The following is a 16,765-nucleotide window of genomic DNA, read 5'->3' on the forward strand; positions in this document are numbered from 1 at the left end:
TTTCTAAACATGGAAAGATTCGATAAGGCTTTCACAAACCAAAATTCTCTCTCCATCTTGCTCAAAAATAAGAGCTCCTGCACATTGTCACCCACCAACCTTGACACACCAAATGATTGGCCACAGGGAAAGCCCCTTTTATGACAGTATAAGGGATGATCAAAAAGTTTCTGTTTGAAGGCCATACAGTTGAGAATTGGTATGCCAAACAGGCAAAATTGCTGTGGGCATTGAGGCAATCATTCCAACGGGGCACCTGGTTGAACATACACATTTCTTAAAACACATTCCTACTGTATGAAGTGAAGATGTCCGTAACTGGCTGCCGCACATCCTCATCCAACAGGAATCGTTGATCCTTCAAGGCCTTCTTTAAGGGGCAGAAGGCATGATAATTGCATGGGGAAAGATCAGGGACTATGGGTGAGGGTGGGGAGGGTGTGATTGAGTATCTCCCACTTAAGTTGGCATATCTTCTGAGTGATGACATTTTCGATATGGGGACATGTGTTATCAGGAAACAACAGCACCACTTGCCATGCACCATTTCACAATAGCAGTTTTCAACAGACATACTGCCCCACACTCACTCTTCATTATCCAATGGATGTCTACCAGTGTTTGTCTTTCGGCATCCAAGAACAGAATAACAGCACAAGGGCCTTGTTCTGATGCATTTCGTAATAACATTGCCTTAGTTTACGTTTCCGCATTTACCACATGCACACTGAAAGACATGAACACCATATAATCCCTTGACTACACGTTTATGTTTATATACCCACATTGTAATGGCACTACATTGCACACTGCAGCAAAGCCCTCAAAAAGAAACTTTTTGATTGCCCATATATATCTGTGTGTGTGTGTGTGTGTGTGTGTGTGTGTGTGTGTGTGTGTGTGTGTAAATGATAAATAGCCTCTCCGGATTTCCCACAGTGGTATTCTGCCATCCACCCAACCTATGCAGTAGCACTGTCCATTCTTACTCCTCCCCCAGCTGCCAGCCCCTTGTCCCATCACTCATATCCCAGTCCAGAGATCTAGATACAAGGCCACCCCACACATCCTCCCACCAGCACCTACTCCTCCAGTCAAAAGCATCTCCTATCCCTTAAAAGACATGGCTACCTGTGAAAGCAACCATGTGGTCCACCTACTTAGATGCAGCCACTGTACAGTGTTCTAAATGGGCATGACCATTAATTAGTGTGTGTCTGCACAAATGGCCATGACAGAATGTGGTCAAGAGACAAGTTGGACCACCCAGTTGCTGAGCTTCCAGTGCAGTGCAGTGTGCTTAACTTCAATGGCTGTTTCACATCCTGTACCATCTGGATTCTTCCGATGACAACACACTTCCCATATACTGCAGTGATTTTCTATGTCTAACAGAGACTTAGTAAAATAGCTTAACCAACAGTCTATTTTTAAATGTGCTTGCCTGCATCTCAATGCCACCTCTATGCGGCCAGTAGCATTCTATCCTAATCCACAGTGTTTTACTTGCCTGGATTTGTCATTGTTTAATGCTTTACTTTTATCAGATGTGAATATGGTAATCAGCACGTCCCTTTCTTGAAGTGTCACATTGAAGTTATTTAAATATTGGTGAGGGATGCCGGGTGCATGTAACAGAATGAGGCACTAAGACAGTGAAATCAACCTACATGACAGGCAGACACGCTGTGGATGCTCATCCCACGGGACAGTTTGCTCTACAAGGAAACAACTTACAAATTTTATGATTTTAGATACACATAGCCGAACTTTTAATGAATGTCTTCAACCGAACTGTTAATGAGAGTATGTCACGTCACTGACAATATGAAAGTTGTGATTCAGATACGATACTGTGGCAAAGTCACAGACATAAGAAACATTTCATGTCAACAACAGCCCATTCAGCCAGAGTATATTCACATTAGTTAAAACAGACTTGGCATAGCCTCTACATGCCTCTCTGCCATGAGCAACCACATAATTCAATTTTGTTTAAATTTTTTATGTCACTAACTCTGTGTTTTAATGCAAAATGGAATATTTAACAGACATGAATCCCATCCTCCAGAATGCAAGTACAATGTTTTACCACTGCACCACTTCACTTGGTGTCATAGCTCTACATATCGCTTCCATAAGGACCTTTATTAGATTAATTATAGCACATACATAAGTTTTCTTTGCTTGCTCTATATTCAGTTGGAACAGAAAGAAATCTTATAGTGGTACATTGCAAAGTACCCTCTGCCATTCTTTACACAATGGTTTGCAGATAAATACATAGATGTAGACCATGGTTATTTTGTCAATGTTGCTGTGTGATCTCTTTGAAATTTCTGCATGCATGTAATTCAAATGATTCTATAGGAAGTTTTCTTAATGTTTATTGTGGAACTGCTCCCTGTAGTGCAGGGAAGTTAGGTCTAGACAGAAGCTATGCTGAAAGGTCAATTACAAGAATTTAAATACAGAATGCGAGTTTATTTTGAAAGGGAAAATAGCATTTCTTTGATAGCAGTCACTAAAGCAATAGACACAAGTGCCAGAAGTATTGGATGTGCCAACAGTGCCATTGAAGAGTGACAAATGTGGAAAAAAGACACAAAATTCAGCTCCATTCATGTGACATTTTCAGAGTTTTGATAGACATACAATTGTGCAGAATATACAAGATGGGCAGGAAATAGGTGCCTATTGTAAATATGTTATAACTTCAGTAAATGTTAATACACCATATTTATCCAATTGTAAGATGAAGCTTTTTTTCTCAAACCCATCACTCGAAAAAGACAAGATCATCTTACATTCGCACATTATTGGTGCTGATGGTAATATTTTTACGTTGTTTAATAGAGAATGTAGGTGTCATCTTACATTTACAGACAAAGCTTTGGATATCGAGGTCACATGCAGATTTATTTTGAAGGATTCGGAAGGGCTGAGCAAACAATACTCACATTCGAACAGATTTCCCAATACGCTGAAGTGTTCAATACAATATCGATGTTGCTCAAACAATCGCGCAACATTTGACTCGTGCAATGCTAGTGCAGTGGATACATGAGGAACTATGAACTAGCCACTATTACAATCTATTACTCTGCTTAAAATTTGATGATTTTGTGAAGCACTAAATTCTATCTTCTTACAAACTCTTATTGTACTTGAACAGGTTTGCAATAAAAATTCTCATACATGTGCAGATACCACGCATAAACATTAATACTGCTCTTTAAGTATAGGTAACATTTGAAAGTGGAAATGCTGTCCTTCAAAAAAAACCTTACTTAATTCTGTACCAAGATCAGCATTTTATTTGATTATTTAAGACCGTAATGATTTACTAAGTGTGTTGCAAATGAGAAATTTTGTTGCTGTTCATGTTTTAGAATGCAGGGTATAAACATTGCCAGCTTTTGATTGTCTTTAGAACATTATGGTGACATTCAGATGAAACAAGAAGGAAAATTAATCCATAATAAAGTGTCTAAAAAACGAAATAAATCACATTACATAGTAATTGCTGCGAGAATAAAACACAGCGGGAACACCCATCATGGAGGTAGTACCAACAGTCACCAGGAGATCGCAAGACGAATGAAGTTTTCAATATTTTATTTATGTATTAACTGCTGTCACATATTACCTGCACCCTACAAGATACTGATGCCCACGTTTCACAGTTGCTCATGCACAGCACTCCAGAAGGACTGGAGGGAAAACACTGGTAGCAGCTTCACAGGAAAGTAAATGAGTGCGTGGAGGGGAGCAAAAAATTATGTCATGTTGCCACACTTTGGCTTTTTAGGAACATCTACCACATTCAAACTGCAATTTGCCTGAATCCATTTTTAGTCAGTATTGAACTGACTCTAAAATTGGACAAATATTCAATAACAGTATTCATTTCTGCAGTAGACAGTAAAAGACTAGCTGGAGGCTAGTGTCGCACTTATGAGTTTGCCTGTGTCATACCTATGTGTTTAGTGCTATGTTGTCGAAGCTCACTGTGATGTATGACGGGAATGAAAAGGGGGGTGTTTCAGCTGCTGGTTCTCAGCAACCAATGAGAGAGCGGCAAGCAGACAACATGTTTCGAAGCGTGAGGCATTGTAATATTCTCACATCAGTACAGAAGTGAAATCTGCTCTGTACTGGGATGAATCGAGCTGTTTCTCAGGTTCCTTAGTAAGCACAACTTCAGATATCGCAGTATATCTGGAAAATACACCCTTATATTTGTGACAATGAAGACATAAATTTCACAGCTGCGCTATTTGGATGATGATGATTATTAAAAATAGTGATACCACAGACTGCAGAGTAAGTATGCGAAAAACATAGAAAAGAAAATGGCCGACAAATTAATGTAAACCACTTTTCTTTGTTTATTTTATTTCTCCTTGTATTTTCAAACTTCTCCTTGTATTATCAAAATCCCCCCTCATGAACCATGGACCTTGCCGTTGGTGGGAAGGCTTGCGAGCCTCAACGATACAGATAGCCGTAGCCGTACCGTAGGTGCAACCACAACGGAGGGGTATCTGTTGAGAGTCCAGACAAACATGTGGTTCCTGAAGAGGGGCACTAGCCTTTTCAGTAGTTGCCGGGTCAACAGTCTGGATGATTGACTGAACTGGCCTTGTAACACTAATCAAAATGGCCTTGCTGTTCTGGTACTGTGAACACCTGAAAGCAAGGGGAAACTACAGCCATAATTTTTCCCGAGGGCAAGCAGCTTTACTGTATGATTAAATGATGATGGCATCCTCTTGAGTAAAATATTCCGGAAGTAAAATAGTCCCTCATTCGGATCTCAGGGCGGGCACTACTCAAGACGACGTTGTTATCAGGAGAAAGAAAACTGGCGTTCTACAGATCGGAGCGTGGAATGTCAGATCCCTTAATCGGACAGGTAGGTTAGAAAATTTAAAAAGGGAAATGGATAGGTTAAGTGGGAATTAGTGAAGTTCTGTGGCAGGAGGAACAAGACTTTTGGTCAGGTGAATACAGGGTTATAAACACAAAATCAAATAGGGGTAATGCAGAAGTAGGTTTAATAATGAATAAAAAAATGGGAGTACGGGTAAGCTACCTCAAACAGCATAGTGAACGCATTATTGTTGCCAAGATAGACATGAAGCCCACGCCTACTACAGAAGTACAAGTTTATATGTCAACTAGCTCTGCAGATGACGAAGAGATTGATCAAATGTATGATGAGATAAAAGAAATTATTTAGGTAGTGAAGGGAGACGAAAATTTAATAGTCATGGGTGACTGGAATTCAAGAGTAGGAAAAGGGAGAGAAGGAAACATAGTAGGTGAATATGGATTGGAGCTAGGAAATGAAAGAGGAAGCCGTCTGGTAGAATTTTGCACAGAGCATAACTTAATCATAGCTAACACTTGGTTCAAGAATCATGAAAGAAGGTTGTATACATAAAAGAATCCTGGAGATACTAGAAGGTATCAGATAGATTATATAATGGTAAGACAGATTTAGGAACCAGGTTTTAAATTGTAAGACATTTCCAGGGGCAGATGTGGACTCTGACCACAATCTATTGGTTATGATTTGTAGATTAAAACTGAAGAAACTGGAAAAAGGTGGGAATTTAAGGAGATGGGACCTGGATAAACTGACTAAATCAGAGGTTGTACAGAGTTTCAGGGAGAGCATAAGGGAACAATTGACAGGAATGGGGGAAGGAAATACAGTAGAAGAAGAATGGGTACCTTTGAGGGATGAAATAGTGAAGGCAGCAGGGGATCAAATAGGTAGAAAGACGAGGACTAGTAGAAACCCTTGGGTAACAGAAGAAATATTGAATTTAATTGACGAAAGAAGAAAATATAAAAATGCAGTAAATGAAGCAGGCAAAAAGGAATACAAACGTCTCAAAAATGAGATCGACAGGAAATGCAACATGGCTAAGCAGGGATGACTAGAGGACAAATGTAAGGATGTAGAGGCTTATCTCACTAGGGGTGAGACAAATACTGCCTACAGGAAAATTAAAGAGACCTTTGGAGAAAGGAGAACCTCTTGCAAGAATATCAAGAGCTATGAAGGAAACCCAGTTCTAAGGAAAGAAAGGAAAGCAGAAAGGTGGAAGGAGTATATAGAGGGCGATGTACTTGAGGACAATATTATGGAAATGGAAGAGGATGTAGATGTAGATGAAGATGAAATGGGAGATATGATACTGTGTGAAGAGTTTGACAGAGCACTGAAAGACCTGAGTCGAAACAAGGCCCCCGGAGTAGACAACATTCCATTAGAACTACTGACAGCCTTGGGAGAGCCAGTCCTGACAAAACTCTACCATCTGGTGAGTAAGATGTATGAGACAGGCGAAATTCCCTCAGGCTTCAAGAAGAATATAATAATTCCAATCTCAAAGAAAGACAGATGTGAAAATTACCGAACTATCAGTTTAATAAGTCACAGCTGCAAAACACTAACGCGAATTCTTTACAGATGAATGGAAAAACCTTGGGGAAGATCAGTTTGGATTCCGTAGAAATGTTGGAACACGTGAGGCAATACTGACCCTACAACTCATCTTAGAAGAAAGATTAAGGAAAGGCAAACCTACATTTCTAGCATTTGTAGACTTAGAGAAGGCTTTTGACAATCTTGACTGGAATACTCTCTTTCAAATTCTGAAGGTGGCAGGGGTAAAACACAGGGAGCGAAAGGCTATTTTTAATTTGTACAGAAACCAGACGGCAGTTATGAGTCGAGGTGCATGAAAGGGAAACAGTGGTTGGGAAGGGAGAGAGACAGGGTTGTAGCCTATCCCCGATGTTATTCAATCTGTATATTGAGCAAGCAATAAAGGAAACAAAAGAAAAGTTCGAAGTAGGTATTAATATCCATGGAGAAGAAATTAAAACTTTGCGGTTCACCGATGACATTGTAATTCTGTCAGAGACAGCAAAGGACTTGGAAGAGCAGTTGAACGGAATGGACAGTGTAATGAACGGAGGATAACATCAACAAAAGCAAAACGAGGATAATGGATTGTAGTCGAATTAAGCCGGGTGATGCTGTGGGAATTAGATTATGAAATGGGACACTTAAAGTAGTTAAGGAATTTTGCTATTTGGGGAGCAAAATAACTGATGATGGTCGAAGTAGAGAGGATATAAATGTAGACCGCCAATGGCAAGGAAAGCGTTTCTGAAGAAGAGAAATTTGTTAACATTGAGTATTGATTTAAATGTCAGGAAGTCGTTTCTGAAAGTATTTGTATGCAGTGTAGCCATGTATGGAAGCGAAACGTGGATGATAAATAGCTTAGACAAGAAGAGAATAGAAGCTTTCGAAATGTGATGCTACAGAAGAATGCTGAAGATTAGACGGGTAGATCACATAAATAATGAGGAGGTATTAAATAGAATTGAGGAGAAGAGGAGCTTGTGGCACAACTTGACTACAAGAAGGGATCGGTTGGTAGGACATGTTCTGAGACATCGAGGGATCACAAGTTTAGTATTGGAGGGTAAAAATTGTAGCGGGAGACCAAGAGATGAATACACTAAGTAGATTCAGAAGGATGTAGGCTGCAGTAGGTACTTGAAGATGAAGAAGCTTGCACAGGATAGAGTAGCATGGAGAGCTGCATCAAACCAGTCTCAGGACTGAAGACCACAACAACAACAACAACAACAACATTATCAAACTGTAGACAATCAATAAATGACATAAATTTAGAATAGGTATAATGTTAACTTTTTAGGCAGCTACTTTGTCAATAAAAGTTGACAATTTTAATTTGTCAGAATATGTTAAAAATAAATATTTCTCAAAGAAGCCTCCTAAAAAAAAAAGGGGGGGGGGGGGTGTGACCTCACAATCAGTGTCATCTTACCTTCAGGTAAATACAGTAATTGTTTAAAAACAACTGTGTTTCTAGCAGTGATTGAAACCTATCCTCATGAATTTATGTCCATTAGTGCACCAGCAGGCTCAAGTGACACCTCGAAATGAAATGTGATGCTGTTTGTTAATGGTATAGAGATGGAGGATTGAGCATGTGCCTTGCACCACTTTGCATTCAAGGACCATCAAGAACTGCCACAATAAATGAAGACTATGAGAGCTGTGGTAGATGATGTAAGAAGCTGTCATCCCAGGATATCCATGCCACAGGAAAATGTGCGATTGGTGCAGAAAATGTTGACCTGACGAGAAATCAACACGCCTAGTACACCTTGAAATGTGGCACACGAACTGAATTGTCTTAAAAAAGAAATTGGAATTTCATTCGTGAAAGTTGCATTACTGCCAGCAGAAGACTGACAGTTGAATGTAGTACAGAGAAATCTCGGTGGGCTGATTCGGAGCCTTCCTCCATTTGTTTTTAACATAATCTGGAATGAAGAAGCTGTGTTACATGTGGGAGAGTTTGCAAACCACAATAAGTCCCACTACTAAGCAAAAAATTCTCCAAATGTCACTGCTGAAATAATGCAACTCTACTCCAAGGTAACAGTGTGGTACAGTGTGCCATAAAAAAGTGTCGGTCCATTCCTTCTTCAGAACATAATTTAATCTGACTGGTACACAGTCGCGCCAGAAAATCGGATCTCGCCAACTGTGGCCACATACAACCGTACTGACAACTTCATCATCTTTATGCGAGATGATGCCCCGTCACATTCTGCAATTAGTGTACACAAATGCCACAAGTATCATTTTCCAGAATGTTTGTTGGGTGTCCTTTGTCCTCATGAGTGGCCACCACAGAGCCCAAATCATACGATGTGTGATGTTTTCCTTGTGGGATGGTTGAAGGAAGAAGGTTAACAGATCAAATAAAGTACACTGGATTATTTGGCAATTTGCATCGGCTTGTTCTCATCACTGTACCGTAAGATTTCTTGTTCAATTTGGTTGCGAACATTCCCCTACCTGTCTACAGTTTGATAATGTTGTTGGTGTTGTTGTTGCGGTCTTCAGTCCTGAGACTGGTTTGATGCAGCTCTCCATGCTACTCTATCCTGTGCAAGCTTCTTCATCTTCCAGTACCTACTGCAGCCCACATCCTTCTGAATCTGCTTAGTGTATTCATCTCTTGGTCTCCATTTTAATTTTTACCCTCCAATACTAAATTGGTGATCCCTTGATGCCTCAGAACATGTCCTACCAACTGATCCCTTCTTCTAGTCAAGTTGTGCCACAAGCTCCTCTTCTCCCCAATTGTTCCACTTTTGGAATGGGACTTGTTTGCAGACAGTACGAGAAGCCTTTCCTTAGTTTTAAGTGAACTGGCTTGAACTGGAAAAGATTTTGATACAGAAACATATTAACGGAATGCTGAAGCACTATGGTGTGGAGAGTTATTCCCTTCATGAGGTGCTCACAGCAAATCCAGAAAATGTAATATAGATTGCTGAAAATGTGTCCTAGTGCGTAGATGAAAAAAGTCGTGGGACAAAGAGCTTGCCAGCAGTGAGGGACTGATGACTACTTATTTTCCATAAATGGTTTGTGTCCTGTGCTACACTGATTTTTCAATTTATTAAAGAAAAAAAGAAATAAACACCTGCCAATTGGCACAAAGAAAGAATTCTGATATACTAAAAACTGGTTTGCTACTTGGCTGTCATGAAATATCAGTTACGAACACATTGAAGAAGAAAGGTGTAAGAGAACAAACATGACAAATACAGTAGCTTTTTTAAAAGATGATGATGATGATGATGATGATGATGATATGATGACACTATCAATGAAGATAGTGATGCCAGAATATCAATATGGTTATAGTAATCTAGGTATTTCTGTTCTTTCACAAGGAAATTAAAAAGCATCTTCCTCTGTTATTTCATATGTAATATTTATGGACTATGTTGTTCCATTTGAGTGTTGAGAAGCTGCTGCTACTTAAAAATTATTGTATCAATATGACAACAATTGTGAGTATTACTTATCTTCAAATACAAATACGCACAGTAATATTCTAAACTATAAATAATAAAATAAATTTTAAGCAGAAACAATAATTTTCAAAATTGATTTTTGTGTGTGTGTGTGTGTGTGTGTGTGTGTGTGTGTGTGTGTGTGTGTGTGTGTTGGGGGGGGGGGGGGGGGGTGGAGGGAGGTATGCACATGCATAAAGAGAAATTGATATTTTACCAACAATCACAATACTGTAGCCACCTTTTTGGACTTCACGGCTGAAAACTAGCAATTGCGCTGCTGGCTATCAGGTATCTTGCTTCACCAGGCACATTGCTTTATCCTGCCATGCACCTTCTCCTCACCTGTGAGGCATGTTGCAATGTATGTTGAGCGTGTGCCTCCAGTTTTCCTGAAGATGGCTGTGGCTGCTGCTGCGGTTGCTGCTGCTGCTGTTGCTGTTGTTGTTGTTGCTGCTGCTGCTGCTGCTGCTGCTGCTGTTGTTGTTGTTGCTGCTGTTGTTGTTGTTGTTGTTGTTGCTGCTGCTGCTGCTGCTGCCATGAAGTGGCAATTGAATTTGGCGAATGCCTGCGCCTTCCACTGTTGCTACTCGACACACTTCCAGCATAAACATTTGCGTCTGCAAGAAAGTTGACATCTAAACTTAAATAAAGGCATTACATGTACTATAGATATGCTATTTTTGAACAGGAAAGAAACTATTCACTTTCACCTATAAAACAAGACAACAGTAAGTAAAAATCTAGGAAACACTACAACACACAAAAACTCCCACTTTTGTATCTGAACTGGATTTTCACACAAATTTAGTGTTTTGAACTTACAGAAATAATATATTTTTACTCGTGTTAGAAAAATCATTTCCTTCATTTCCAGTTTCTAATGGATACAGATTGTACAGGGGGACACCATGAAAAATGTGTGCTTGAACACAAATGCAGATGCTACCTCAGGTCGCAGGCTGCACTGTTGACCATAAATGCACCTACGCTATGTCCTTAATACGTTGAAAGTGTCAGTCATGCTCAGAACAGTGTTCCATGTAGTTGTGAATGCATTACACCAGACCTCAGTGTGGTGGATGCTTCAACAACACAGACAGCCGAAATGTTCGGTGTTCCAAGAGGCACCATATCGAAGATTTATACAACATCATACAGGGAAAGTGGAAAAACATCATATGCTAAACCGTAACACAGATGAAAGAGAGATGAATGATAATGATGGACCGTCACTGAAGAAGATTATGATGAAAAATAAGAGGAATGCAGCTGCAAAAGTCACTGCAGAACTTAATGTCGCATTTGCAAACAATGTCAGCACCAAAACAACACTAAGGGAGCTCCTTAAGCAGGGAATTGCAGGGTGAGCTGGAACTCCACAACCACTCATCAGTAATGAAAAAGCCCATAACAAGAACAGCTTCTCGCAGAATTTATGTCGCAAGAATGACACATGGCAGGATTTCTTCAGTGATGATTTGGGCAGCCATATTGTGGTATTCCATGGGCCCCATGGTTACTTTGCAAAGTGTTTGTTCCCCAATGTAATTCTGTGTTCCCAGGCGACAGAGTCTCTGTCAACACGGCCAACATAATCCAGGACTGGTTTTGTGAGCACAAGGACGAACTGTCGCACTCTCCTGGCCACCACAATAATCAGATCTCAATATTATTGAGCCTTTCTGGTCTACTTTGGAGAGAAGGGTGTATGATCGCCATCCACCTCTGTCATTACCCGAACTTGCCATCATTTTGCAAGAACAACAGTTTAACATTCCCCTGAAAACCATAAAGGAGCCAGTACCTATCAATTACAATTGGAACCTGTTTTGAATGGCAATGATTTTCCCACAATGTATTAGGCATAACAATGTACTATCTTTTTTGTGAAACGAAATGATCGTATGGCATTGTTGGCCAGGAGGCCCCATTCGGGGGAATTCGGCCATCGTATTGCAAGTCCTTGTTGGTTGACACCACTTCGGTGACTTGTGTGTGTCTTTCATCATCATTGACTCACAACACCCAGCCCCTGCAGGGAATCGAACCTGGGCCCCCTGCGTGGTAGGTGGTAACGCTACGCTACGGAGGCAGACTGGTGCCAATGAAAAAGACAACAGAACATCCTTCCGACATATTTAAGCTTTACAGGTGACAATGTACATTTAAAATACATAACAGTGCAACCATGAAATTTGGATGTTCTTTTATGAGAGAAAAATTCAGACAAAATGTTCATGTTTAGGGATCTGTGTAACAGGGCAGACAATGGTGTGGATAATATACAGGGCTATTACAAATGATTGAACCGATTTCATAAATTCACTGTAGCTCCATTCATTGACATATGGTTACGACACACTACAGATACGTAGAAAAACTCATAAAGTTTTGTTCGGCTGAAGCCACACTTCAGGTTTCTGCCGCCAGAGTGCTCGAGAGCGCAGTGAGACAAAATGGCGACAGAAGCCGAGAAAGCGTATGTCGTGCTTGAAATGCACTCACATCACTCAGTCATAACAGTGCAACGACACTTCAGGACGAAGTTCAACAAAGATCCACCAACTGCTAACTCCATTCGGCGATGGTACGCGCAGTTTAAAGCTTCTGGATGCCTCTGTAAGGGGAAACCAACGGGTCGGCCTGCAGTGAGCGAAGAAACGGTTGAACGCGTGCGGGCAAGTTTCACGCGTACCCGCGGAAATTGGCTCATGCCACAACTGGAGACCGACAGCGCCGACTTCATCTTTCAAAAGGATGGTGCTCCACCGCACTTCCATCATGATGTTCGGCATTTCTTCAACAGGAGATTGGAAAACCGATGGATCGGTCGTGGTGGAGATCATGATCAGCAATTCATGTCATGGCCTCCACGCTCTCCCGACTTAACCCCATGCGATTCCTTTCTGTGGGGTTATCTGAAAGATTCAGTGTTTAAACCTCCTCTACCAAGAAACGTGCCAGAACTGCGAGCTCGCATCAACGATGCTTTCGAACTCATTGATGGGGATATGCTGCGCCGAGTGTGGGAGGAACTTGATTATCGGCTTGATGTCTCCCGAATCACTAAAGGGGCACATATCGAACATTTGTGAATGCCTAAAAAAACTTTTTGAGTTTTTGTATGTGTGTGCAAAGCATTGTGAAAATATCTCAAATAATAAAGTTATTGTAGAGTTGTGAAATCGCTTCAATCATTTGTAATAACCCTGTAAAGGACACTCAAATGGAAACACGAGATTGAAAAAAGTAAGTAAACTGTTTATTGTTTATTATTTAATAAGTAATAATTATAACTGGTAACACATTTATCCCACTGTGAGACAAAATGGTCAATGTCTTCATGGAAAAATGTTTGCGACTGCCAACAGAAACATGACTGTATCCAGGTGTGCACACCTTCATCTACTCACCCACATGTTGCCAAGGAGGAGCAGGATATTAGTGTTAAATGTCCAGTTAACAATGAGGTCATTAAAAACAGAGCAGAACCTCGGGTTAGGGGGAGAAAAAAAGTGGCCAAACCTTACAAGGGAGCCATGCCAGCATTTGCTTTAAGTGATTTAGGGAATATATGCTGCCAAGGTTGTACTGAATACACTGCAGAAGTTTTTCTGAGAAGCCCTAACACATCTTCCACACATCCCTGGTCACTCTCCATGGCATTTCCATATTTTTGGAGCCCTGAAGGAAGACATTCATGGCTGCTGATTTGCTTCACATGAAGTGCATGCCTGGTACAATCATGGTTCCATAGACAACCGCAAACATTTTTCCATGGAGGCACTGACCGTCTAGTCTCACAATGGGGTAAATGTATTAGCAGTTATGGCGAGTACTTTTGACAGCTTTTGTCACACAGAGTTGGACTTTAACATTGATAAAGTTGAAACAAATTAAATAATGGAAAATCCAAGATGTAAGGTAACAATATTATGAAAAGGAAAATTGATTCTCATCTCATAGCAGAGAGGCTGAGTAGCAGATAGGCACAACAAAAAAGACTGTCACAAAATGAGCTTTCAGCCAATGAGGCCTTTGTCGAAAATGGGTGGGTAAGGACAATGACTAACAAAGGCTGAGGCCAGGAGGGTTACGGATACTTCGGATATACTGCAGGGATAGTTCCCATCTGTGTAGTTCAGAAAAGGTGGTGTTGATGGGAAGGAACTAGATGGCACAGGTTCTGAAGCAGTCATTGAAATGAAGTACGTTACGATGGGCAGTGTGCTCAGCAACAGGGTGGTCCACTTGTTTCTTGACCACAGTTTGTCAGTGGACAGACAGCGTGTTGGTTGTCATGCCCACACAGAATGCAGCACAGTGATACCCATCCGGGGCACAGTTATGGGTGCCCACATGGCACCATCCTATGCCAACCTGTTCATGGGCCACCAAGAGGAATCCTTCCTAAATACCCAAAACATAAAACCCCTAACTTGGTTCAGATTTACTGATCTCATCTTTGTTATCTGGACTGAGGGTGAGGACACCCCTTCCACATTCCTCGAGACAACATTTTCCCCTCAATTTGCTTCACCTGGTCCTACTAAACACAACAAGCCACCTTCCTTGATGTTGACCACGACCTCAAGGATGGGTAGATCGTACTTCTGTCCATATCAAACCTACCAATCACCAGCAATACCTCCACTTCAATAGCTGCCACCCTTTCCATACAAAGAAGTCCCTTCCACACAGTCTAGCCACCCGTGGCCGTTGCATCTGCAGTGACGAGCAATTCCTCTCGAAATATACCGAGGGTATAATTAAGGCCTTTACAGACTGTAACTACCCTCCCAACCTTGAAAGAAAACAGATCTCTCGTCCTTATGTTTCCAGTCATTCACCACCACTCAATGTCCCACCGTCCGGCCACTGAGGAGCATTCCCTTCCCCTTGTAACCCAGTACCACCCAGGACAGGAGCTACTGAATTACATTCTCCACCGTTTGGCTACCATTCATCGTGCTCTGAAATGAGAAATGTCCTACCCATTATCCTTCCCACCCCTCCCACAGTGGCGTTCTGCTGCTCACCAAACTTTCTCTAGGTTCCATCTTAGGTCTGTTGCTTTTTATTCTGTACATTAATGGTGTGATTGACACAGTCAAAGTCTTTTGGCAAGTCATAAAAAATGCCAGTAGGCTCTAATCTGTTGTCAAATTAACTAAGTACACCCTCACTGTACATGAAAATAGCTTTCCCTCTGTTGGAATCCTTAAGGAACCCAAACCGTGACTTGGAAAATATATTACTTCCTGCAGATGCTTGAGAAGATAATTGAACACAAGCTTCTCAAATATTTTTGGAAAAGCTCGCAAAAGTAAAATTGGCCAATAGTTTCATGACATCTCTTTATCCCCCTTCTCGTAAAGAGGCTTAGCTTCAGCGTATTTTAGCCAGTCTGGAAATGTTCCACCAACAAGATATTGATTACACAACTAAGATAGAACTCAACTAACATGAACACTCTTTGATTAACTTCATTGATATGTTATCATAACCACTTGAATACTTTGATTTTGAGGATTTTATGACAGATGCTACGTCTTTGGAAAAGTGAGTGTCATTTCCATTTTACTGAAGTTATTTGTAGAGATTAGAAATCCCATTGGAGTGTTTGCTGAACCTGATAACCCCAAGCTGTCAGTAACAGAGACAAAGTACTTGTTTAAGATGTTTGCAATGCTACATGCGCCTGTTACCAGTGTGTCACTTATTTTTAGAGCTATCTGTTCCTCTTCCTTTCTGATCCCACTTGTGTGTCTTTACTATATCCCATAGGCTACAGTTTTTATTTTGTTCTCTGATGTAATTATCTTTTTTACACAATGAAGCTGCTTAGATTTCTGGATAACTTGCTTCAATACTTTGCAGTACTCTTTGTAATGCATTACAATGCTAACATCACAGCTGTTTCTGGACAGTAGGTACAGTTTCCCTTTTGTGTCACGATACCTTGACTCCTTGTGTAATTCACAGTTTATTTTTAAATTTCTTTTCGATTTATCTTTAGGGGGAAACAAATTTTTGATATTGCCAACTGCAGCACTACTGAATCCAACAAAAAGCCTGCAACACTGGAACTATTTAATATATGTAGTATGTTCATCAATAACAGAAAACAAGGTGGTATCCAGTACAAGTGGTTGTACCTGGTCGTAAGTTTATGGCACTGCCTGTAATTCAATTCTACTGCAAATGCCAGATGAGAGTGAAATTTGGTGACTTACATTAAAAACATGAAAAGTCACTTGCCCAATAAATAACAATAGTTAGACAAAAATTCATTTCCTGTGATTTAAACCTCTCTTTCCTTTAGCATAAGGACAATCCTAAAACATACGTACCTGATGGTGGTGTTCCTTCTTTCACTCTCTTCTTGACAGGGCTAAGTTGTGTAGGTTCTTTCTTTGGCACATGCTGCAGCGTGAGATGGTGGTGGTGATGGTGATGGTGGTGAGAAGTAGTTTGTGCAGGGGGTGCCAAATGTGTTGTTGTTTTTGGAACACTTCTCTTGCTTGAGCTACTCCACTGATGACTCCCTGATGAAGACTGGTGTTCAACCAAACCTGACTGATAAACATCAGCAGTGGCCACATCAACAGGAAACACTGGCCGGTGTTCCTAAACACACATAAAACAAGAAATAGAACTTAGCTTTTGAATCAAAATGAGTCAACAGTTTTAAACAACTATACAACATATTTAAACTTCAGTAACTGAACTGAGAACAGTTAGTCAAAACAAATAACAAGGAAAAAATTCAAAGCGAAAATCTAAAATATACTGCACTAACAAAAGCTGAAAAAGGGATATAGCA

At 40.6% G+C, this 16,765-nt stretch overlaps 1 protein-coding gene across 5 annotated transcripts in view; it reads right to left on the reverse strand.

Moving 5' to 3' along the window:
• The window catches only part of LOC124622562 (homeodomain-interacting protein kinase 2-like), a 210,431-nt gene that overhangs the window by 75,130 nt on the left and 118,536 nt on the right, over positions 1 to 16,765 (reverse strand). For all 5 annotated transcript variants that reach the window (XM_047148304.1, XM_047148306.1, XM_047148305.1 and 2 more), the window contains exons 14-15: positions 16,293 to 16,569; positions 10,282 to 10,556 (exon numbers count right to left, since the gene is read on the reverse strand). In XM_047148304.1, the coding sequence (XP_047004260.1) occupies positions 10,282 to 10,556; positions 16,293 to 16,569 (552 nt within the window). The remainder of the gene's footprint in view (positions 1 to 10,281; positions 10,557 to 16,292; positions 16,570 to 16,765) is intronic.

This window comes from Schistocerca americana, chromosome 7 (genome assembly GCF_021461395.2).
Source record: "Schistocerca americana isolate TAMUIC-IGC-003095 chromosome 7, iqSchAmer2.1, whole genome shotgun sequence".
In the NCBI taxonomy this organism is placed as follows: Eukaryota; Metazoa; Arthropoda; class Insecta; order Orthoptera; family Acrididae; genus Schistocerca; species Schistocerca americana.